This window comes from Phaethon lepturus, unplaced genomic scaffold (assembly GCF_000687285.1).
Source record: "Phaethon lepturus isolate BGI_N335 unplaced genomic scaffold, ASM68728v1 scaffold50476, whole genome shotgun sequence".
NCBI lineage: Eukaryota > Metazoa > Chordata > Aves > Phaethontiformes > Phaethontidae > Phaethon > Phaethon lepturus.
In genome coordinates, this window is record NW_010545057.1 from 4,951 (window position 1) to 29,531 (window position 24,581).

At 37.4% G+C, this 24,581-nt stretch overlaps 1 protein-coding gene across 1 annotated transcript in view; it reads left to right on the forward strand.

Annotated features, from left to right (window-relative positions):
* The window catches only part of KLHDC1 (kelch domain containing 1), a gene marked incomplete at its 5' end in the record, with an annotated part of 24,955 nt that extends 1,453 nt beyond the window's left edge, over window positions 1-23,502 (forward strand). Inside the window, 11 exons of the mRNA XM_010288846.1 lie at window positions 1,443-1,560; window positions 2,534-2,652; window positions 4,477-4,555; window positions 5,450-5,533; window positions 7,571-7,654; window positions 13,805-13,863; window positions 17,608-17,720; window positions 18,483-18,555; window positions 22,736-22,820; window positions 23,158-23,210; window positions 23,320-23,502. Coding sequence (XP_010287148.1) covers window positions 1,443-1,560; window positions 2,534-2,652; window positions 4,477-4,555; window positions 5,450-5,533; window positions 7,571-7,654; window positions 13,805-13,863; window positions 17,608-17,720; window positions 18,483-18,555; window positions 22,736-22,820; window positions 23,158-23,210; window positions 23,320-23,494 — 1,042 coding nt within the window. The remainder of the gene's footprint in view (window positions 1-1,442; window positions 1,561-2,533; window positions 2,653-4,476; window positions 4,556-5,449; window positions 5,534-7,570; window positions 7,655-13,804; window positions 13,864-17,607; window positions 17,721-18,482; window positions 18,556-22,735; window positions 22,821-23,157; window positions 23,211-23,319) is intronic.
* Between the last annotated feature and the right edge of the window lie 1,079 nt (window positions 23,503-24,581).

Below are 24,581 nucleotides of genomic sequence, written 5' to 3' on the forward strand. Positions count from 1 at the left end.
GAATGAGAGAGCGAGAGCACAGAAGGGGAAGGTGGGCTGGCCGGTGGCAATGCTGGTGCCAGAAGAAAGGCATTTGGAAGCAGTGCCCTAAGTAGCTGTTAGTGAGCACCATTTTCCATAGGAACGGGTTACACACGCATCGTTCACATCCGGTGATTACGCATAAAAATCTTTTCCTTTTAATGGCTGCCTCTGGTTCTTTTAGGTTGGGTTAAGGTCAACCATCAGAACCCAAAGCTGTAAGAATCCTTTTCTTCTGTATAGCCACCAGGGATAAAAGATGAAGGTGTTTGATCTAGATGCGGATGTATCGAAGAAGGGAATGAATGGAAGTGACTGGGTCAACAAGTGTGGTGATACTAGACTTAGTAGAGAGAAGAAGTGGAATCAGGCTTTGATGGTGGGAGACCATGACTGTGGAGGGAGATTGGGCTAAGGACCCAGTTGGAAGGCACAGAGTCAAGTCAGGTGGAGAGCTGAGAACAATGAACGGGAACTGCAGGGGAAGGAAGCTTCAACCAGAAACCGTGGGATGAAAGCAGATGAGATGTCGGCAGCAAAGCTGAGACAAGGAGGTGGAGTGCCAGCACAGAGAGACTGGGATTTGGTTGCTAAATCTACAGAGACTGAAGGTGTGGCAACAAGGTGGAAATTCTCAACAAATTGCACGTCCTCTGTGCGTGGACGTGTGAGAGGGAGATGCAGGTCCCTGTCTTCTGTAGAAATTTGAGATCCTAGGAGAGCTGTTTTCGATGTGGAGTAATGATTCTAAGCCCAGTCTTGACCTAATGCTTGGCCTCATGAGTTTGGCAGAAGTTGAGTCTTGTCAGATAGTTCTATAGTGCTTGAGAGTGTCTGATGGTACAATTTGCATCACAGGAAGTTACTGGTTTGTCAGTGGGACCAGCAAGGAACAGGTTAGGAACTGCTGCTGGTGAAGAACAGAGAACTCATTGCTAAAATTGGCATTATTGTAGACTTTTTTATTATGCTAAATACAGTGCAAAATGCAGTTTTAGGAGATTGGGTGCCAAAAGTAGTGAGTACTTCTGACCTTTATTTCTACTTCTGCCTCAGTTTTCCATTTGTAAAATAACAGCGATACCATGTTCTCATCTCAGGAGTTCTTGGAGTTAATAGTATTTCCATATTTTGAATAATGAATGTTTCAGCTCTACTAATGCTCTTTTAATATGGGCTTCACCTTCAGAAAAATTGAGATGCTTCATAAACATATACACAATATTCACATGAAAGTCCTTTTACACTACAGGACCCTGACTTCATGTATCAGCTATAGTTTGTAGTGCTAGTTATAGCCAAAACATTGCAACTGTATTTTTAGGTTTAAGTATAAAAATTAATACATCTGTTTTGGGTTTGTTAATTTTAGCAGGTTTGAAAGCAGCGTTATAAGACTTAACGTATGTGCTAAATTGCAGGACAATGCACCTAATGGAAGGAGAGTTACCTACCTCCATGTCAGGAAGCTGTGGGGCAAGCATTAATGGGAAGCTGTACATTTTTGGTGGATTTGATGATAAAGGATACAGTAATCGGGTATTGTATTCTTTTCTTTCATAACATACTGTGTTTGAATGAATAATAATGCTGACCTTACTGTTTTGTCTGGTGTACTTTGCATTTAAATTAGAGAAATTCAAGGAAAAGCTTTATTTTTGTAGAAAAAGTGTACTTTTAAACTGACAAAAACCTAGTGTAGGGGTTTTTTTGATATTCAACTCCATATATTTTTCTGGGACTTTTCACTGACATAGCTTCAGAATGAGACCCATTACATGAAACTTTCTGAATTTATTTCTGAAAACTGCCAGTGCTTTCCCAATTGCTTTTTTTTTTTTTTCCAAATATGCTGGCAGCCATAATTGAAACTGATCTCAGAATATCACTTTTATTTTTGCTCTTTGATAGTGATTACCATTCTTACATAATCAAGTAATAATTAAAGTTAAAATACAGCTACGAGTTTTCCTTGTAACTGAAGTCTGGAGTAGCAAAGTAGAAGAAGCGAGCTGTTTTATTATTTAGTGTAAATGAAGTCAGAGTTCAGTCCCAACTAGAATATAACTGAAATGGAGCCTGTAATCAGATATCAGTTTAGTACCCTGTTCACAAGCCTTGCTGATTTTTGTGCAGTTACCTAGTTAGGTTAGGCAGAACTACTGACTGTTCTGCCAGTAGAATTGAACGGAGAGCTGTTTGTCTTGCAGAAGTTTTTTGCAAGGCTTCACAGGCTTCAGTTGACTCTGGAAGGAGCAGGATATCAGTGTTCTGGTCTGGCTGAGTGAAGGAACGAAACTGCTAATTCTCATGCTTTTTATGTTCTTGTATATCAGATTCTTCCTATATATTGCTACATATTGTGAACTTCACCGTTAGTTCCTTCTTTTTTAAAAATTTTTCTTAAGGAATTAGTGTATTCTGGGGATGGTGGGCTGGTTTTGGCTCGTGATTCGTACTGGGTTCTTTGACATCATTTATACTGAAAATGTTGTAATTTTTTTCTTTTAAGCTGTATTATGTTAATTTGCGAACAAAAAATGGAGCCTATAGGTGGAAAAAAATTACAAATTTTAAAGGTCAACCTCCTACACCACGTGACAAGCTTTCCTGCTGGGTGTATAAGGACAGGTAACACATTAAGAATATTTAATATGTGTTAATTGCAGAGAAGTACTATAAAGTGAAGAGAACACAGGTTTGGGATTCATGAAACTCTAATTCTTAGCTTGACTTACTAAGGGATTTTGTGTAACTCTCCTAACAACTTTTTACCAGAGTTTTCTCACATGTGAGCTGAATAAATGGTAAGTATAAACCCACTTGAGGAGAGGGTTGGGAAATTTAGTGAAAGTTTCTGGAATGCCTTTGAGACTCTAGATGAAAATCATTATGCAACTACTACTTATAGTTTTAATTTTAACACGTTAAAAAATCAGTGTAAAAATTAGTTTTTCTTTGTTACACTACGTAAGCATTAAATTGTTACCTGCAATAAAATACATTTAGTATATTTGCAAGGATTTTAATAGCTTACAAATGCTGACAGTTGCAAAGGCATTTCAGTGAGTATCTTTATTTTCTAAGAACCAAGTCAGCGTAGATATTTGTGTGGTAAAACTTACTAAGTGTACTTAGAAAAAATACTTACCTAAAAGTAAGTAGTTCACATTTTGTGTTTATTATGGAAAGTGTCTGGATATTGTGGCGTATGTTGTCACAAGAAAGTGACATGTCAGGGATTTGTTACACAAGTTATCGTAAACAAGTAAGAATATGATACACAGTGAACACTGTATATCAGTGAATATATGAATACATAGAATTCATATATCAGTGAATATATGAATACATAGAATGTAAATGATTTATCTGTTTCTGGACTCCACATTTAAAGAGGTTTTGCATAAACTGTATAGTGCCTCTCAGTACTATATCTTGGTTTTGTAATTCTAGTTTAAGTGCAAGATATAATTACATATATTTGAACAACTTTTTTGTAGCTGTTAATACAAGATGATTCAAAACTAAATTAATCCAGAGTGTCATGTAACTGAGAAAATTACTTACTTTAGGTGGCAGAGTGTAACCTTTTCGTATAACAAAGCTATTCAGGGACAAGCTATGCACCTTTTCAGAAGTATACCTTAAAATTTCACAAGATGTGAATTTGCAGATCAGGATGTCTTGGTGTATTGCACAATGCTTTCAGTAACTCTGTTTCCCTAGGAATGTCAGTCTGGAATGACCTTCACCATCCCATCATTTCCTAAATTGCCTTCTCCCAAGATCACTAACAACTATACCAAATATCCTCAAATGTTGAAGTTAAACAAAACTTTAGGAACCATTACTTATGGATGGCCATTTCATGGGTGGAATATTAGGCTGGGAGGTGTGTAACAATACTTGCAATGCCATGTGTTCATTCTTTCTTATAAAGAATCTCTTTATAAGCTAGAGGAAGACTTTGTGGGTCACAGGCAGTCTGTGGGCTGAACCTTGGGAACGTTTGTTGTGAAAAGATGTCTACAGAAGGCTAAAAAATATAGCAGGAGCATAGGAATTTCAGTAGAATAGGGTAGGAATTCTGGCAGAAGCGTAGGTGTTTCACAGTCTTGTGTATTACGTGTTATTTTGAGACTCGTTTCTGAAAATGTGGCTGTGATGAGCTTGTGGATGGAGGAATCACGAATAGGGACTTTGAGGTATCTTGAACCTCCTTCCTTGCTTCTGCGGATTTCTGTCAGGCTTGTGGAGGAGTGTAACAATATTACCGTCATCTTGGTAAGGTTTTCTGTGTAATTAGGTGCAATATGAAATATTTTCATTTGTTTATATTATTAATAGTACAGTAGGCAAACCAAAATTTGAAATTGATTATTACAGCTTATTCGTTTGAATGTTATTTACAAAACAGATAACTGAACTTATTTTTTGTTGTTCCTCTTTTAGGCTAATTTATTTTGGTGGCTATGGCTGTAGGAAGCATAACGAACTGAGTGATTGTTTTGATGTCCATGATGCATTTTGGGTAAGAGATTTGTCACAATTCAGAGTGATTTGTCCTTTCTGATTGTCAAAACATGATCTTTTATACTATACTCAGTAAGTATGAAAATCTGCCTGATTTTTCTTTTATTTATAGCATCAGCAGAAATGCAAATTAGAATCTTCTACTTAGATTTGGAATTCCAGATACCTCAGGTTGGGAGCAGTGAGTGTTCAGTGTATTCCAAGTACCCAGTGCTAGGCTTTGAGTGCAATGAAACAAAATGCTGTCAAAGCAGGAACAAAGGCAGTATTTTAAATAGGAAACTCGCAGGAAATTTTAGAATTTATTTCCTTGAAGTAATGATAGAGAATATATAGCTTCACACGTCTAACTGACAAATACTTTCAGTTAATTTCTTTAATTTGTTATCCAGAGTAAATGCCATTACTTTAAGATGCCTGCATTACCTAGTGTCCTATAACGATTTCTTCCAGCTAATAGAAAGGAGGAGACTGATTAGAGTATTTAATGACAGGAATTAAGAAGAAATAGATATGTATTTAAGGGAGTATAGATCCTTACTTCAAATGCTAAATACTGACTTACAGAAATGTATTACTTTGTACAATCTATTTATTTCTCAGTATGTTACACTCAGAAGGTAGAATTTGTCTACTGCAGTGACTGATGTTGGAGCCCAAAGCCCATTTTCAAAAGTGTCATCAGCCCTAACATTCCTGAATGCTGTTGGCCTTCAACTAGACCTGAGCTGCTGCATCATTATTAAAAATATTAGCATATTTTTTTTTTTCAATAAAATTCCATATTTAGTTTACTGTTTTGATAGTTCACTTCTGGGTTTCTATCCTTTAATAAGCACAAAGATTTTTAAAAATAATTTTATTCTATTTTATTTTTTAACTTCTTTTTTAGGAAGGACAGATATTCTGGGGATGGCATAATGATGTTCATGTTTTTGATACAACCACACAAACTTGGTCTCAACCAGCAATTAGAGTGAGTGTTTTTTAGTCTTGTCTTTTGACACAATTGTGATTTTACTGCATTTTGAATAGTTATTGTACTCTAGAAATTGATGTTGGGAAAAGTAATTTGAATATGCTTAGTATTGCTTAGGCTTATAACATTAAACAGGAGGCTACTCAATGCATCTGAAATGTAGAAAACTTGGAACTGATACGAATTTTTTTTTCCCGGAGGATGTTATTAGACTGATGATTTTTCTATAATGTGATTCTGATGCAAAAAAAAACCATTGTAAGCTTCAGAGAGGTATTAGAAAGAAGATGATACAGTATTCTGTACCTAGGGGATAATTCTGGGATAAAGCTTTGTATTCAAGCTTTAAGACAACTGTTGGGAATATAAAATATACTGGCAATATAATAAAATCCAGTAATTTTATGGATATTTCCAGCTCCATTACTGGAAAGACAAAGCACTGGAATACTCCAGAAAACCATTTAGTAGGAATATCAGGGTGGTGCCGAGGAACGGAGTGTGGAGGTGTTTTGGTGGCTCCTCACAAAGCAAGTTTGGGTCCTGCAGAATGGGTTATGGAGGCGATACTGACTTTGGGTGTCTTTGTAGGCCCTGCCAGGGCTTTGGGTATGAAACGGTTTCGTGGCTGGAGCACAGCCATTAACCTGGGCCAGCTCTAAATTCATCCTGTGTCGCACCTAGCGAAGGCCGCCTGGAACGAAGCGAAGGTCTTCGGGGGAGCGCGTGGTAGAAACACATGAATGGTTTTAATGGTGCCAAACCGAGGCTAACGAACCTCGTTTATCTGAACTGTTTTGATGTGAAGCCGTTTGGTTGACTGTGTCTGTGTATAACCAATCTGCAGTGTGGATAACCTGTCACAGATAACTGAGTTGACCACGTGAGAGATTAAGGTCTGCCTGGGGATTTCTTCCTTTCCCCTGCGTAAAGCTGATGGTCCTTCCTTTCCCCCCTTTCGTAAAGCTGATGGTCAGAGTGAAGGATGGTATATCGGGCTGAAAAAACAACAGTGGTCTTGAAATCTAGTCCCTTGATTCGCTATTCAACTTTTACAGACTTGAAGGCAAGGGGAGAGGTAATAAACTCGCTGTATGCCAGTTTAGCTCATCAGTTTTTCTTTGTGAAGTAAAGATCCCTGTTTAGTATGCAAGGGTTATACTCAAACTCATTAGTTTGAGCATTGTGTATATGGAGTTGCTATATTCCCTTCAAGAGTTAATGTTAAATCTTTTGAACAAGTATCTCCCAGTCATGCTGTATTGTTAGAATAAACAGATCAGGTATTCTTCAGCAAATATGTTATTTTAAGTCTTCCAAAGGAGCATGTATACTTACTTTCCCGGTAAAATAGTAATGCACACATTTCTATTTATCAATATTAATATGATAGTATACTATAAAGGTTCATAAAATCCTGGTGAGTTTACATAAGAACTCAGAAGTTTATTGTAATGCGTGTTTGGCACTATTTTATGGACTTCATAGGATGTTCTAAAATTCCTGTAAAACTAAACACAAAAAATTAAATTACCATTGAAAAGTAAAAGCCAATTTTGCTATCTTTATTTCTGATTTACACAAGAAATACTTTTTGGCATGTGGCTATTGGATGTAATATCAAATTTTAAGATCTGATTTCCAGAGATTTTTGTACCAGTGATGGTTTGCACTTTGGAAGAATAAAGCTGCACAGAACATATTAACGATAACTGATGTGTTACTGTAATTTTCTGCTTAGGGATTAAAGATAAATTAATTGAATTTCACTTAAGTAAAGCAATGATAAATCAGACCGACAGGTAATACATTAAACATTAGCTACTGAGGGAACTCAATTAAAGCTGTCCTTGGCAAATATGTGTATCTTCTAATGTCTATGGAGTCTTGGACATGACTACAAATTATTTCCTTTTAAAATTGCATAATGATGCGTATTGGCCATACTTTTGCAATCTCTGTGTTACTGACTTGCCAATATCCTTGGCTGGCACTTTGATGATGTTCTGAAGGATCTTATTTTGTTTCTTTCAGGGTGGAGATCCACCTCAGCCTCGAGCAGCTCATACCTGTGCTGTGCTGGGAAATAAAGGTTACATCTTTGGAGGACGAGTGCTGGTTAGTGTTTAATTAAAACATTTTATTGGCAGTAATATTATTTTCTTGGCAGTTTTTCTTTTTTTATAGCAACATATTTTTGTAGTAGAAAGAAGTCCAAAATGTCTTCAGTCTAACCCATATGCTAGGGGCGTTGAATCCAGGATGTTTCTTTTCTGTAGTAAATGCAAATGTTTATGGATGAACAAAAATGGTTGATGTGTGCATAACCTCTGTAGGAGACGGTTCTTTGAGAATGGAGCAAAAGCAAGCCTGATGATAGACCAGGTTTAAATAAATGATGAGATGCTAGCATTCTGTACTTGCTATAGCTTAGCAGATTTATGCATCAAACCTGCTGGCTTTTTTTCCCTATTTCACTTAATGAAATGCTAGAAAGTAGTAAATGTAACTGGGATTTTAGCTTGTGCTTTCCTCCCCTTGCTAAAGAAAGAGGAAATGTGTAAGAACAGTCAGTTAACATATCTCTCATACCCTGATGTTTACCTTCTGGGAAAGTGAAGTTTAGAATAGCTGTTGGGATACAGTATTTTATATTTACAGTTGCAACATGTGGTTCTGAATGGTAGGAAATAGCAGATTTCAGTTGGCTTTGTAATTTAAACTTCTGTCATTTTTACACATAAGTGACTGAAATACAGATGTCTGGAAGAGCAGCATGTGATTATAATGTATGGATACAAAGGCATTAGTCTCCGTACATTCAAGCTGGTACAGGATGCTGCAGCAGGTTATCTGATAGCACAGGCCACTGCAAGCACAGGTCATTCCAGTCCTGTTAAGCCTCTCCTCTGCTCTCTGAATGTCAGTTTTGCAGTCTCAGTCTTTACTTTTAGCATGCTCTGTGCCCTTGGCACAGAGTATGTGAAGCACACCGCAGAGATCGCTGTTAACAGCTTTATTCTATGCATACAATATAAGCTCCTTACTGCAAGAGCAAGGCTTGTATTTGCTTTCTTGGCAGTTGATCTAAGACTGTACCATTTAATACACTGTGGGAGGATCTTAAATCTATTGTCCCTTAGGTAATAGTCAAAGGCAGCGTAAGAACTCTCTGTATAGGATGTAACCAGTGCATATTTAAATCAAGGCTAGATTCTTGCTATATAATCTTAACTCTTCCTAGCAATTTTTAACTTAAAAAAAACAAAAAAACCCCCCAAAAAAACCAAAAACCCCACAAAAAAACCCAAAAACCCCAAACAAAACCAAACCGAAAAAACCCAAACTCTTATAGGCATCATCCCCCTGGTTGTCTGTACCTAACAAACTTGAAGCCACTATTGATAAGCAAGGAGATGTTAAAACCTCTCAGCAACACACTTAATTTTTCTAGTACTACTCAGAGGAGATCTTTTCAGGTTTTTTTCTGCTGAAGCATTAATGTAAACATTTAAGCCTGGCGCAGCAAGCCAATAAAAAAAGAAAACATATTCCTGTCTTATGTCTGATAATAAGCATGGTAGTAGGTAGTCTTAACTAATGCAGGCTCCCCTATCGTTTGTAAATTTTTTGCAAGGATAATTTCTTTATGGGCTGGAAAGCGTACCAATGCTTTTTAGAACTGTTGCAAAAGCATAGGGAAGATAATATTTTTCAAGGTCTCTGTATGAGCTGGAGTTTATCAAGAATGTGAGAAACAGATTCTGTAAGGCAAGTAAAAAAACCTCCTAATTTAAGTTACTGTGTATTCTTCCTTTTTTTTTTAAGTGTTTAGCTCTTTTTACCTACAGCTAATTTAAAGCCTTTAATCATATTCAGCTAAAGGATGGACTTGATGCCTTCTATCTCTACTACTATAAAAAGTAACAATGAAAAAGCTTTTGAAAGCCCTCGGTGCTGTGTTTCTATAGTTTTGTTTTATGAAAGAGAAGGAATTAAATGTTGATTGGAAATGCCCTACAATGAACATGTGCCAACTTCATCCTGGAAAGCTGCCATAACCTAAAGTTACGTATTCTCAAGTACTTGCAAGTAAAACAGTGTAAAATTGCACTTTGTTCCCTATCCTCTGTTTTTCATGCTGTAAAAGCTGTACTCTAGTGCAGTGTTCTTCTCAGGGAAAGTCTACAGTTCTGTTACAAAATGGCTTACTCCTGCTTGCTCAGACAGAAACCAGACATACAGATCAAGGCAGGTTCAGAATGGCCACACAACATCCAGCCAGTTTTTCAGCTTGAATCACCTTCCCCAGCTGCAGGAAAAGTTTTTACATACGTACCTTTTCAGAGCAGTCAGAAAAGAAGGTAACCAAAACTGATCCTGTTTATTCTTGCCATTCTGCACTATGTGTTTCGTGGCCTTTCATACAGGCTCACGATCTCTGGAACTGTTGCTAAAGACCCACCTCTTGACTGAGAGAGAACTGCATGCAGTAGCCTCCAGAGCTGTAGGTTCGGACAAACTTGATTTGCAAATAACTAAGGAAATAAAGGGAAATTAAAGAGATTGAAAAAGTATCTACTCTTACTTGAGTGTTGTGTGTCAGGATTAGCTATGCCAGGCTAAGTGAGCCCTGTGCCTCTGCTATGGACTTAGTCTTTCATATCTGCTGTATAAATGAAATCTTGCGAACCCCAGCTGAACTGAATCCTGCTCCTCATTTAGCAAGCCTGCAGACATGAGAGAGAAAGAAACCTAGGTGTGAAGAAGTAGACATGCAGCTCAGGACCTTCTGGCCTACCATTTATTTCTGAACATTTTCCCAGCCTTCAAAGCTTTGCTCCCTCTGGCTTTGTGTTAGCAAGGGCTGTCTCTGTGCTGCAGAGGCCTTCACACCAGAAACAGAATGGCATCGAGCATTGTGTCCAAGCTACTTAGGGTTGCTGCGCTGTGCCTCTTGCAACTGAACTGCTTTGTAACTCAAGCTAGGATTCTCATGCAGCCTCTGCAAGTGAAATTATTGGTAAACTGGAGCTCGCCTGTCATTCCTCCACCGTGCTGTTGCATGATTAGATATGGCCTAAGAGGACACATCCTCTGGCTTCTATTTAACTCTGACTATTTGACTGCAGGATTCAGAAATACAAGAAGGCTCTGATCTGAAAAGGTTTTTCTCTTCCACAGGTAGCATCAGCTTCCTTAATAACCATTTGCTAAATTTCAGTGAAACCACTTAGGAACAATGTCAGAGAAGAGTGAAATTTTTGGAAAGCTATATTTAATTTTGTAGGAGAGCAGGAAGTGTAACTTTCACCTTAGTGATACTCTGTTATTGATTCACTTTCTATCCTAGAAGTAAATGGAAGGGACTTTACAAAGGTTAGGGAACATTCAGTGGGACTTGAAGAATCAATGTGAGTCATGAAACAGGAAAGGAGAGCTAAAGACATCAGAAAAACACTGCATTTCCTGACAACAGGAGTAACTCCACCCCAAAGGATGAAGTCTTGCTTTTCTCCATAAATTAAGGAGCAAATATGGGGTTGCTCTGCTCCTTCTCCTTCTAGTTCACCATAATACAAATCTTCCCAGGGAAAAGGCTCTACAAGGAACCAGAAAGGGCCAGGAAGTGTCATGAGGCTTCTCCTATTCATCTTTCTGGGAGGAAAGGGCACCTTTTTCCAAACTTGGAGCTAGAACTGGTAAAAGAAGATGATGGTGGTCAAAATCAATTGTACCAGGAATCATTTGAAAACAGGCTCAGAAGTATTATGTGGACTCTGTTCCTCCAGGTAAGCCCCTGAAAACAACAGAAATGGGAGAAAGTGGGAAGGAAGGAGAGTTAGCCCAAAAGTTGATGCAAGTCACGTGTTTGATTTACTTGGAAAGTTTTCATGTAAAGAATGATGAAGTAATAAAATAAAACAAAGTCTTTCCAGCAGTTCCTCACACATCTGATGCCTTAATGTATGCATGTTTATATTTCCTGTTATCCTTTCTGTCACTGAAGATCAGAAGAGACATTGGACCACAGTCCTTCTCTTACAAAGATTTGAGCTGCAGTAGCTGTTCGATTGTAAACCTCAGCATGGAGAGCTGCAGAGAGTTTACTGTAACAGCAGTGAGCTGTAAATATGTCTCCCTTAATGCCTTTCATCATGCTAGAAAGCTAATCTGAGACAAAGCAGATCCTGGTTAATGTTTACTGGGCTGCAAATAAATGAACATGCCATAGATAAGTAGGATGTCTAAGGAGTTCTTGTAGCTCAAAGGGAAATGCAAACCCTCTTTTGAGGCTTGATGCTTTTAAGCCAATTAAGAATCATTTTAGGATTATCAGCTAAATGATTAAATATAGTAGGTAGCATTTAGAAATACATGAGAAACTGCAAGAAAACTTTGCATATGGAAAGTGATAATACTATAACCTGACTGTGTGCTTTACAGTTTCCCAAGTAAGGGTCAGGTAGGCAGGCGTTTTCATTTGTTAAAGCTATGTTAAAGGACTGAATCTTAAACATAAATGTCCAACTGATGCTGTGTTTTGAATTCAAAATGAGGTTGATGTAATTATGCATCTGTCAATCTGTTGAATCATGAGAATGTAAAGATTATAATACATTGATTTCCCAGGGACCAAGAAACTGAAAACTGCTCCATCTTCTGCCTAATGCCTAGGAAAGGAAAGTCAGCGAGGAGGTCTTGAACAGCATCTTCTTGAAACTCTAATTTCCAACATAACAGCAACTTTCTTTCTTCCCTTTCTTTAATAGATGTCCTCCATATCGAGCTGTGTTATTCCAAGATGATTAAATATTTTTAGTTTCAGAGGCCAGGATGTTGCTTTTTCCCCACCCTACCCCCAAGTGTCTAGCTGTGTACAGGTACAGCAGAAGATACTTAGTAATTGCATTTTGCTTTCTGCTTGTATAATTTGTTCCTCATCTCCTCCAAAGCAGGAAACTGAGTAGACTTGTCATGGAAGATAGATCTGTTCCACTAGCTGTCAGTTGGACCACACTTTATTGTTATATTCACCCTCTTGAGGGGATAAAGTTTCTCAGGCAATGCACAAAAGCCTTCGCATTCTGCTTTTCTTTAGCCTATTGGCCTCTCTGAAGGCGTTTCCAAAATGCTAGTTAACATTCTTTTCCCTAGGACAGAAAAGGGCTAGCATGTACATGATCAGAGGAGGCCATAGCTATCCCGAAAACCTTGCTGTTTCTGGAAATACCCTGAGAGACTTTCCGTAGCTCTGATGGACAGCTTTGGAAGCCTCTCAAACTCACTAACTGGCTGAGTTCTCAGGGGTAAAACTACTCCTATTCTGACTTAAATGACAAGTCTAGTTTCTGCCTCAAAGGATCTGCAAGCTGGAGAAAGGCTTATTCTAATAGATCTATGGACTACCCTAGAAGGTAAGGCAAGATACATTTCCCTACTTTTCAGATACTGTTTTGTAGTACCTAGGGGAATCACAAATACCAGTCAAGTGTATTGCGAGCCATTGAAAATATTGCTACAATCTAAAGCAAAGAAATTATTTCTTATATTCTCCCCTCCCTCCCCGCTTTATGTTTCTAAAGCAATTACTTTCTTCATCTTAAAACACAGACAGGTATGCAAGTGTATTGATTTCCCATTGTTCTTATTGATACATTTTATTGCTTTTATGGCAAATGCTAAAGGGTCATAAAAGCTTGTTGTTGCTAGTTGTAAGTTTGTGAAAGGGCTTGCCTTCCGGAAAAAGAGAGAAATACACAGATGTGATGAACTTTTTGTGGGATGTCAAGTAGTGAGTACAGTACCTACTGGAATATTTCAAGGAATAAGTGACCAGGCAGGAGGATGTATAGTTCTGATCAGAATGCAAACAAAAGTAATGAAAGGAAACTCTACATAGAGTTTTACACCTTCTGTGATTACCTACCATGAATTCTGTGGATGAAAATCGAATACATTTGCAGACACTGAATATCACGTAGTTCTTCACTAGTAAACTACTATTAAAAGCTCAAATTGGCCCCATACTGCCATTGCATTACTGTGAATATTCCTAACAGGTAGTTTTCCAAGAGTTGCATGCATTTTTTGAGAAGCAACGCTTTTCATCTGCCACATAATACAGTGTTGTTTTAAAGCACATGGGTACAGTTTTCTTCAAAATATTGTTACTTGGAATATTCTGTCCTGGGAAGGCCTCAATGAAATACTTTGCTCATTGTTTGTTTAATATAACACAACTGGGATTTTGTTTATTTGTTTTAGCAAACTAGAATGAATGATTTGCACTGCCTGAATTTAGACACTTGGACTTGGTCTGGAAGGTATGTTTCTCTCTATAACACTTAAAGTTGAATGTAGCAGATTTGAAACATATTGTTAAATAGTTCCAGTGCTAATTTTGTAGCTTTTCCAAGAGGAGAATGGGAGTTTGGGGACTATTTTAACAGCTGCCATATTGTGATTTCAATTTAATTTAATTTGATAGTCGTTACTAAGCTTTTTCTGTTCTGCACCAAAGCATTGGTGATGCTATTTTAAGCAGCATGTAGTGATTTAACATCCTAATTTTCAAGACGGGTGCATTTATCCATATGGAATTTTAGTTTTGATGTCTTTTTAAGTACTGTTTTTACTATTTTTACAAATATATTTGGCTTATTATGGGTACAGATTGGGGAAAGACCTTTCCCCCCTCCGAGATAAGCATCTTAACCATTTTTTAAAAAAATCAAGTAAAAACATGACCTAAATATTTCAATTTTAAACTAAATCAGGTATTAGTATATTCTGAAGATTTGTTTGTTTGCATATAGCATTTATGATAGTGCCTACTCCATGTGTAGAATCGGTGGATAATATTGTTAGCTGGTGGGCAGACCAGGAGATAAACAGTAACTGATGGGTGATAACCACTGTTCTGTTCCTACTCTCAAGGTAACCTAATAGTAATTTCATAAAAGACCATGAAATACACCTTTCCTGAGTATGTATCAGTACTGATCCTGCTCCAGGGCTTTATGTGCTTCAAGTACCTACGGTGGGCATCTTTAATCACCTGTGACTGCTGATCTGATCCTGCACCACGTGTGTTCCTCTGCCCCCTGAGCCGAGAGCAAAGCGAGGGAGTAGACACAATCCTCCATCTGTTCCTGCTTGCTGCTGATGGCAGCAGGATGAAGTCTCACAGTGTCCTTTCAAAAAAAAAACTTCTCTTTGAAGATTTCTTTCATTAGCACTTACGATTAACTTATCAGTTTAATTTCCCTTTTTTCTTTGCCAGTTGTTTTAAAATTAACAATGTTCTAACTAAATGATAGCATTGTCCCTCTTCAAGTGTGAACTTTACCTCTGAGTGGATTGATTATTCAGATTATTGCTTTAGCTGCTTGCTTTTTGTTGTTGCATGAGCATGAGTTGCTGTTTGGCTTGCTTTTTATTGCTTTAAGAAAGGAAACTTGTGACAGCTGAGTGACAGGTCAATGAGAGGAATTGCAAGCCTTGAAGGAGGGATGTCAATGTCAAAGTTCTGTCTAAGTCCTCATCAGACAGTGTTCCCTTTTGTTTGGCATTTGAAAGCTAATATTGAAGGTTTTCTGAAATGTTTTCTGTTCTTGACCTGAATACAGCGGGCTGATTTTACATACAGGCATCCGTAGACTAAGGATGGTAATATTAAATGCAGCATTCCTAAAAACTGAAGATTGTTCCAAGAATAGCTCACCAGGCTTACTTATGATTTAGTATAGACTCTGATCATTATAAATTTAGGAGCCTAGTATCCAGCCGTTCTGTAACACCTCTGCAAAGAGTCTTTGAGAGACTGAAAAAAGAGATTTAAGAGATTAGAAAAAAAAAAAAGAGTCTTTGCAGAGTGTCTGCTGCTGTGGAGACACCTCGCAGGAGGTAAAGCGTTCATATTTACTCATATCTAGAGGGGTAACTAATTAAAGGCTGGTCTTATAGGAGGTTTCACAGGCCTGAGTGCTCTTCTTTGATTGCCATGTGAATTATGACCAAATGAGACTCAAGGTTGTAATACAGATTAAAAAGTTTGGCTGTCTGAATGCTGCTGACCAAGACAAGTTGACTGCAGGTGTTTGAAGTTCTTCTGTAAAGTACAGATCTCCCAGTGAGGAGGACTTGGTTTGTACTGTCGTACGCTCAAATTCATTTATTGGGCATCCTCTCCTAAAAGAAAAATTCCAAATGCAGTGATGAATTTATTTAAAGCCCCATGGCTTTTCATTAGCCAGTCATGTCAAGTTTTTTTTTTTTCCTTATTCAACTCTGTGCAGGTTTCTTAAGTAATTGCTTAATATTAACCTATTAATCCAAGAATATCTTCCAGTATGAGATTCCAATATTTACATAAGTTGCCACTACCCAGAGGTTACCTTGCCTCCCCTGACCTGTTATTCAAAATGTTCAATATTACATTATTTCTGTTACTGTGATAATTTTTTGGATCAGTAGCATGAAGGTTTGAAACGTTATCGCCTCTGAGTATCTGGTATATATTTTTCTAAACGTCAGAGCCTGTTGTATCTCAGCACAGTCTGTCTCTTTTTCCAATTTTAGAAGAATCTTATACAAGAGTTGAGCAAAGCAGGCACTCAAACATGATGACTTGGCTTCAACTTCAGTGCCAAATTTAGCAGGACAGTTTTGCAATCACTGTTTAATTAGCTATGATTCTTCAGTCCTTGCTTCCAGATGGAGAACTGCTTAGCAGTCACCAGTAGTGAAATTCCTCTAACTAAACTGCAGATGCGTGTTTTACTTGCCCTAGGCCTTCTCTGTGCTCAGTTCGGAGAAATAGGCACTTCTTGGGCACGAGCCAACGGCTGCGAAGGTAGACATCTAAAATAAGTCACGAGTTGTGCTCTTCAAGGACCTGTTTCTCTTCATTGACTCTAAAGGAACTATAGATGACTGTGTCTGCACTGTTCATGTTGTAGATTGAGCACACATCTGTGTATATTACACTCACCTCACTTTAGCTAAGTGGAGGGGGGGAGGGGGGAAGTAACTTTTTTTTGAGTGCTAGTCTACCTGGATTGAACATTCCTTTCTTCCCCGCTCCGGACAGTCTCCGACTAAGATTCTGACCCCGCAAGAGAGTTTACAGGTGTTTTCATCTGCTTTTTCCATCGTCTTTCCAAAATGAGGACATCCTGAGTGCAGTGGCCTAGATTCTTTGTGTCTAACGTTAGTTATTCTACAACAGAAGTCTCCTCTTAGTATCAAGCTACTAGGTGGGCTGATGCCCTCTGGAGGTTCTTACTCTGCTGGCTCTGTTGGGGTCCTCCTGGGACAACTGCACACCTAAGTGCCTAAACAAAGATGATGTGAATTCAGGCCACCCACTATAGGTAATTTGTTATGGTCAGGTTCTTTACTGTTCAGACTCTCATCTGAAGCATATCTAACTGTGCGGCTAAAAGGAAATCAATATAAAATCGATTTTTTTGTAACATGAACAGTTTTTTGGAATAGTAAACCTACATCTCTTTTATACTTAGGAATTCCACTTTTTACTAAAATTTATCCCAAAGTTTGGGTGACCCACCATTGTGTTAAAAGGCACAATGGTTGAAGAGGTAGTAGCCTTTGGTTAAAAGGTAAAGCCACAAGCCTTGTATCACTTAAGATCATTTTCCTAGGAGTAAAGAGACTTTAGCCCCTCAGGATTCAGTAAATTTTATCTCCCCGCATCTGTTTACCTACATGTACTGTGTAGTTTATTTGAATATATAGTCCCTTCTTTGCTGTCTGAAGTGCCTTCAGTTGTGTGTTGTCACAGGCTTAGTGATCTTAAGAAAACAAACAAAATAACAATCGATGCTTTTGTCATTACATTTGATAATTACTGATTGTTCAGAGAACAGCTACTACAAGAAATTACTTTAGATTTGAACACTGCTCTTCTGGAGAGTAAATACAGATTGTCTAAGTGCAGCTTTTTCACTGGGAAGATATCCAAGCTTGTTCTAGGACAAACTAAATTACCTATTAAATTTTCAGCATTCTTTGAAATTCTGTTTTTGTTTATTTGTTTCACCAAGAATTAATATCAGTGGAGAGAAACCAAAGGATCGATCCTGGCACACGTTGACTCCAATAGGAGATGACAGACTTTTTCTTTTTGGTGGCCTAAGCTCTGATAATGTTCCTTTAAGTAAGTAATTTAAATATTATAATTCTATTGTACAGTTTAGTACTAACCTTGTGTAGTATACACATTTGTTGTCTTTCTCAAACTACTTAGACCTAAATCTTGTTACAGAATTATCATGGCACTTGAGTATTTCTCTAGCTATCTTAACAATTTTTATAGAAATATAGGAGCACATTGTGTGGTACAATGAGAACGTATGATAATGAACCTTTCATCAAACTGTCTATCATCTAAAGAATAAAGGCAAGAGTTTCACGCATTTTGCTGTGAACAAGAGGTAACTTTTGATATCAACAGCAATTGCAGGAAGAAGATACAAATAACAATGTCAACCTAATGTAGATTTTTGGATGAATAACAAATCACAGCTACAAAATCTTAAATGGGAAGTAGGATAGTCCTATACTGAGTTCTTTTCCAGAAAAGGCAACTTAATTTCACATTTTTTCATGAAAATAGTGAAAGTAGTTTTGACTGTCACAGACATATTTCACTGGGAGGTGGTGATTTTTTTCAGTATGTCCAAAAGAAGAAAAGTAAGTGTATTTTAATTCCAGACTTCAGCGCAGTGAGCTTTTTGTGACTGAATGATTAAGTTAAATTACAAAGACTGAAAAGATGCAAGGTAATATAGTGAAGATATTACTGTTACCTTAATATAATGTGCTCTTAGAACACAGAGCTTTTTGAGCTTTTTGTATAAATCAGAAAGGTAATACTTTGTCCCAAGAAAAAGCACTAATACATGTTCTTATATTGTAGGTGATGGCTGGATTCACAGCATTACAACAAATGGATGGAAGCAGCTTACCCATTTGCCTAAGAGTAGGCCTAGGTATACAAAAATAAATAATGTTTGCTGAAATTTAGGCATTTTTAAAAATTAAGTGATTTTAAATTATTGAAGAGTATATTTAAACTACATTATAAGAATATTTTAGAAGTTTAATGCAGTGTGATTGAATAGTTTGCTTTACTACCTTACGTTCCTTCATACCTGATACAGCATTATTACTGTCTATATTTGTTATAATTGATGCTTACTTGCAGTAAAAAATTTTTTTGTGGTGAAGGATCTGCGTGTCCAGCTAACCTGGTGTTCTATAGCCAAACTGTTTTTATATAAGAAAATGTGTATCGCATAACTTTTGAGGAATTAATAACCTACGAGAATAAAAAAACTTGATGAATGTTGATACGTTATTAGAAACGTGGGGGAGACAACTATGAAAACATTGATGCACCTTTCAGAGTTCAAAAGTATTACAAAATACTTTGGGTTTCTTTTTTCACTGAGCAGAAGCAGCTAATTATTACAGTTTTGGAAAACTGAATTTAGTACTAAGCACAGTAAATGACTGTGGAGTTTTGTTATTTCGAGGACTTAACTGCCAACCAAAAAGGACCTAGTTCTTGAATATGCATTGTTCATACTGGTAGCAGTACGGGCTTTTCCAGATTCTGTTCCCCTTCCCTCTCTAGTTTAAGACTACAGAAAGAGAGAGATTCTTTCTGGCTAAAGAAAGCAAGTTTCGTGTTCTGAACCAGAAGCTGCCACTGAAAACAGGTGCTTGCTGTATCAGAGCACAGACTTTTTTTTAACAGTGTTTGAAGCATTCTCTGTATTTATCATGTGAATACTATGGAATTGATTTGCTGTAGATAGTAAATACTCAGTTTTTCATGGAATTCATTCTATACATTCACCCAGGTACACTCAGCACAATTTTATATCCTCCTTTTAGCATGGTGTACAATTCTGGTCTGGCAGTTGCATGCTTCCTGCCTTACATTCTGTTTTCTATTACTGAAATATTGTTACCTCAATTAATTTTCTTCCTGTTTTATTCTATTCTAGGGTGTCTTTTAAATATAACAGCACTGTTAGACCAAGTTTTCTGCTTTCTTGTATTTCAAAATCTTTGAAGCCCAAATAAACTTATACCTTAGCTTCATAGAATATTTTCTTTTTACGATTAGCTAACTGATCTGTGAAGGGACTGATGACTGCCTTAAATAACAAAGCACATCGTCTGCCTTTGTGTTCAGTTCTTTACGTGGAAAGTCTCATAAAAGTTAACTGCCCAAGTGGACTGCCTCGCCTTGTGTAATTATTTTTACTGGTGCATCATGAAAAAAGATCAGGAAGGGACAGAATGTGCTTTTTCTACGGGAAGCAGCCTAGGGAGCTGCAGCTGAGCCTTTACTCTGCCATTAAGCTGGAATAACATTTGTGCTTCGGGTGGCGGTAGGTCTGGCTGTTAGGAACCTGTGATCTTCAGCCCCAAGTGCTTTTCAGGCAATTCAAGGGCAGGTCCCATACTGGGCTACAAAGTGGAACTGTCACTTGGCTGTGCTGGCAGAGAGGCTGTTGAGCAAGCCACCTTCCCTGCTGCAGCGGAAGCCCAAAAGAGGGTTCCTGAACTTGACACCGCTAAATTTGCTGGGGACCGTATTGCATGCGCAGCCCAGACCCTCCTAAGAAAACAGAGCTTTTGGGTCACATGCTGACAAGTCTCAGAGTTCCCTCAAGGTCAGACGTGTCCTATGGTTCTCCACCACCTGAAGACTTTGGTATGCAGCTTGTAGGCTGAGGACAGTTGCCTTTCATTGACCTAATTCTTTATTGAAGTAAATTATCTCCCCCCTTTAAAAAAAAAAAAAAATTCAATAACCTCTTTCTAGGAAGTCCTGGAAACATGGAGAAGAGGAGCCATACTAAAAGCCTGGCTATATATTGAACTAGTTTGAGTGTGAAGTATTTACTTGTACCATAATTGTATCCCTGTTCTTATAGAGGATTACTGCAGGTACTCTCCAGCTGAAAAAGGTTTAAGTCAGTTCTATTGCTCGTATGACTTTACAGCAGGACTTAAAATGTACACGTGTACTTCTTTTATATATTTCTATTATTTTATAATAATACACAGCATATCACACATGGATTAGTGTATTTTCTTGATGCTTCTGCAGAATTGATGCCCTATTCTGTAAAGAATAATTTCCTTCAACCTTCATTTTTAGTAATTTCTAAAAAAATATTGTCTTCCAGGTTATAGGTCCGTGATTCTGTATTGGTAGAAAATATTTTTCTTCTTTCTGTCCATCAATTGTACTTCAGCTAACATTTTGCATGCCAGGTTAAAATAGAGAAAAAATTGGTATGTTTAACTTACAGATTCCCAGTGTTTTCATTACAATCTAATTCTGTTATTCTAGCTAGAAGAGCTGTGTAAAAAGGTTTCATCAATGCAGCATTTGTATAATTTAAATAACATGCTTTATTAGAATGTTTAGGTCATAAGTTAGAGCAGCTGTGAGAGGACATAAACTCTGTCAGTCTGTAGAAAAAGCATCAGGTTGCGGGCTAGGATGTCAACAAAGTCAAGGCAGGAAAGGCTTCCCAGTGTTCTTCGGTGATGAAGTCCAGGCCAGAGTTTTCGTAATGCAGATAAGGCAGAGACAGATCTATCTACAGGTATGAGGAAGAGAAAAGGTGGGATACAGTTTAGCCTAAGGAGAACGGTGAATAATTACTGATGTGGCTGGAGTAAGAAAGTGGGAACTTTTGCATGAAAGTTCTAGTGCATGTTATTTTGGTTAAGTAGATTTAAAGGGCCAGAGCTCTGTGGTGGTAATCATCTTGTGATATTTACGTCAGTGGTGATACACCAGTAGAAAAATTATAGATTTTGATCCGCTAATAATAAAAAGTAAATCTAGCAAGGTGTAGCTGCTGAAGTAGCAGCATCTTTGTTAAAGCAAGATTATACAAGTCAGGCTTGGCTTGGTTTGGTTTTATACCATGTGCTTTTATATGCACAACACAAACCTTATTGTGGGCGTGATGTAAGTAATGGACACACAGAAAATGATCCCCAGGAATCTTTGGGGGAAGCGTAAAACAGGAACAGGATAACTTGTGTTCCGAAGCTCTCATCCTAGTGTTCAGGGATAAGAGTCTGTAACCAAAAGCCCCACAATGTTAAAGCCATTAGAATTGTAGTTATGAATTAAAGAAATAGTGGAAAATTTAAAAAGAATAACAATGGAAAAGAAAAGCTGTTCTTGGCAAAAGCTTATTTTGTATAGTTAATTTGGGTTTCAAAAAATTTTCCACTAGAGCGTTTTGTTGAAGTAGTGATAAGTAAGACAAAGCACATATAACTAGACTACAGAAAAGTCAAATAATGTAAAAAATATATTGGTCTGTATGAAATATAATCATTCAGCAAAATTCTCATGAGATGGATAGTCACATTGCTCTCTCCTTTCACATTCTTAAGGAAATGAGTAATACTGTATTTTAAGGCATTATTTCTTACCTCCGAAGACTTTTGAAATAATGTTTTTGTCTTGATTTTCTAAGAAGTAAGGGTTATGTTATCATGCTCTGTGCATGCATGGCTGCCTCTTCTGCCCGTGTACATTATGAATCAATTGATGCATTTCAGTAATATTTGAGGAAAAAAATAGGAAGCTCAGAGATATTAAGTCCCAACATACTCTGTGCAAATAAATGGCCAAACAGAAGAGAGACTGGTAATCGCCTTGCTCCCGTGAGCGTTCGGTGCTTATTCTCCATTCTTCCCTAAGAATGGAAGGTGTGCCTTCAGACACAGGTTGATAAAGAACAGGATTTATTGTTTCTGCAGCTCACAGAGCAACTTGTAAAATATGCTATTTAAAATTGTAAAATTCTGCTGGGTAAGTAGTGAGGCCAGTAAGACTTCAAAGCTCTGTGTGTAAGTAGTGGAATCACAGGATTAGAAAAGTGACCTTTCCATTTTAGTTAAAAGGAATTTATATCCTTATAGCAAAAGAGTCTTTTAAAAAGGAGCTTGAATATGAAGCATGGAGGAGAGTCTATGGGAGGTGAAGAGGTTAATATACAAGCAAACTTACTGCTTCTATTAAACCTTTAAAAACATTTAGTTTTTAGATGTGTTTTGCTGGTAACACACAACTGGTTGTTGTTACTTGGTCACCAATTCTATCTCTAATTTTATTTCTAGATTGTGGCATACAGCCTGCCTTGGAAAAGAAGGAGAAGTGATGGTGTTTGGTGGAAGCAAAGATGACTTGCATTTCATGGACACGGTCAGTAAACTGAGTAATAAAATCCTATCACTATGATATTTAAAACTGAAATAAAATAAAGTTAATACAATTGATATTTGATATTTTTGAGTTAATTCATAACGTGCTGTTACAAGATGTGACCTTGGGTGTTCTTGGAAAGAATTTAAGAGGGTTTTTTCCTTGCTAGGCTCATAAAAAGGAATTTGTTATTCAGATTCTTTATAAATAATTATCTAAGTATTCTCAGTTTTAAATTATGCATGTGGTAATAAATGTTACATTAATCTAGAAAATAGCAGTGTTTCTGAGATAAGTTGTTTGTCATTTTAATGGCTCTTTTTTTTCTGTTGGTCAGGGCCACTGCAGTGATTTGTTGATATTTCAGACGCAACCTTATTCACTCCTCAGGTGAGTCTAGTGTAAATCGATATGGCACCGTGCTTTTACACAAAGGTCTCTAGGTTATAGACTTACTTACTTAAATCTTTCTCTTTTTTTTTTTTCTCCCCATCTTCAGGTTGTGTCTTGACTGCATTGGTAAAAATGCAACTCTTTTAAAGAATCAAATACCATGCTTGCCATCCAAACTTTTGCAGCAGGTGCTGAAAAAAATAACCTTCTGGGCTGCAGCTAACCACCGTCAAGAGAAAAAAGCTGAAATGGAAAGACAAAGTCAACTAAATACCACATGAACAATGGCAACAAAACTGTTGAACACTTTGGTTTATTGACGGCGTACAAGCAGTCTTTTGTTAGTGAACTTTACTAATGCTACAGAACTGTATGTTAAGCTGAGTTTCTAAGTGAAGTTTGAGAACAAAGAAATCCTTTTTACGGATTTCTCTTTTGTTTTCCGCATTATAGAAAACTGATAAAACTTCATTTGTATATATTGTTAACTTCCGCTGTTGTGGTCTTAATGGGACAGTCCCTACAACTTGTTCTTTTTTGAAGGTGACAAATGATACAAAATGTTTTCAGTTGGATAAGAGATGGCTTAAATCTAAAATCTTACTACAGCCTTATCACATCAGCCTTTCTGAAAAGGTAAAATTAGTTCAGCACAGTATCTTTGGAAGATTCATGCTTGTCAGTCTTGAAAAAGGCAACTAATTTCCTAACACCACTGAATCTTATTGTTTGATTCCACCAGACTCTTGTCATCTGGCTGTCTGGTCAAATGATGGAGCCAGATGTCTTGGTCAAAGTAGGAAAAACCGGTAAGCTGACCGTGGAACTTGAAGAAAAAGCTGCAGTGAGCAGCGTTACTGTTTGTATAGGAAAGCTTACATGCAGTTCATGATACAGTTTTACTATGTTTCTGTAATTCAGTCCTTTTTGAAATAGGTTGTATATTGTATTTTGGATGTGTAAAGTTTATATTTAATTCTGGTTTAAAAAAATGCTTATTTATTGTTTAAAAAGAGCATATGTAGTACTTGCTATTTTTCTGTTTCAATTATTTGGTTAACAAGAGCACAGTCATTAAAATTTTATAGAGAGTTGAATCGGGACTGATTTTGACTAGTTTTTGCCTTTTTTTCGATCTGCAAAGCATCCCTAATCAGGGAGAGGAGTTTTTCGGAGCAAATCTGTATCATAAAGGGAAGTTTTGCGAGTGGGTGTAATTTTGTACGTGCTGAACGTGGGCAGTCAGTACGGGTTTGGTGGCTTTACTGAAGTGAGGAGTTGTCACCGCTCGGTTAACGCGGTTTTCTCCCGACAAAGAAATACCCGAAGCCTCGGCCGGTCCCGTGGTTTCCGTCTGGGGGCCGGAGC